The 621-nt window shown below is 49.6% G+C and overlaps 1 protein-coding gene across 2 annotated transcripts in view; it reads right to left on the bottom strand.

The window, feature by feature from the left end:
- The window catches only part of MOCS1 (molybdenum cofactor synthesis 1), a 31,111-nt gene that overhangs the window by 12,752 nt on the left and 17,738 nt on the right, over positions 1-621 (bottom strand). For both annotated transcript variants that reach the window (XM_018559246.1, XM_018559247.1), the window contains exon 4: positions 247-411. In XM_018559246.1, coding sequence (XP_018414748.1) covers positions 247-411 — 165 coding nt within the window. The remainder of the gene's footprint in view (positions 1-246; positions 412-621) is intronic.

Raw genomic sequence — 621 nt, 5'->3', positions numbered from 1 at the left:
GTGACATCACTGAGAATGCAGCTTATCCATTCACTAGAGACCGGTGACATCACTGAGAATACAGCCAGATGAGGGAATCCTATAATATCTGCATATGTATGTTTAGCTACGGAAGCATTGGCCACCTTCATATTGGTTTCATGACAGGTTCCCTGCAATGTTGGATCCCCTCTGGTTAGTAAAAGACTCCTAGGTGTAATTTCTCTCTCTGCCTTCTAGCACATAGAGGAGATCAGAGGCACTCACCTTTCCTCCGCACAATAAACTCAAACTTGGCCGGTACCAGGGTGTCCAGACTGACATTGACCACGTCCAGTCCCGCTTCCTTCAGCCTGGGCAGCTGTCGGGCCAGATTAATCCCGTTGGTGGTAAGCGCGATGGTTTTCAGGCCTTCCAGTTTCCGGAGCTGGGCTGCAGGAAGCCACAAACACAAAACGGTAACATCAATGTGTCACGCCAGTCTAATCTCCATTCTCAATGTAGAGCTGCAGCACACCTGACTTCTATATAAAGCTATAAATGGAATATATGGGAGGGCACGATCATAAAGCTATAGAGAGGGAGGGAGGGGAGAGGGAGGGGAGAGAGGGGAGAGACGGGGAGGAGAGAGAGAGGAGAGAC

The sequence above is a fragment of the Nanorana parkeri genome, unplaced genomic scaffold (genome assembly GCF_000935625.1).
Source record: "Nanorana parkeri isolate BGI_ZX_2015 unplaced genomic scaffold, ASM93562v1 scaffold385, whole genome shotgun sequence".
Lineage (NCBI taxonomy): Eukaryota > Metazoa > Chordata > Amphibia > Anura > Dicroglossidae > Nanorana > Nanorana parkeri.
The sequence above is the reverse complement of the archived record's forward strand: the minus strand, read 5'-3'. Positions and strand labels throughout refer to the sequence as shown.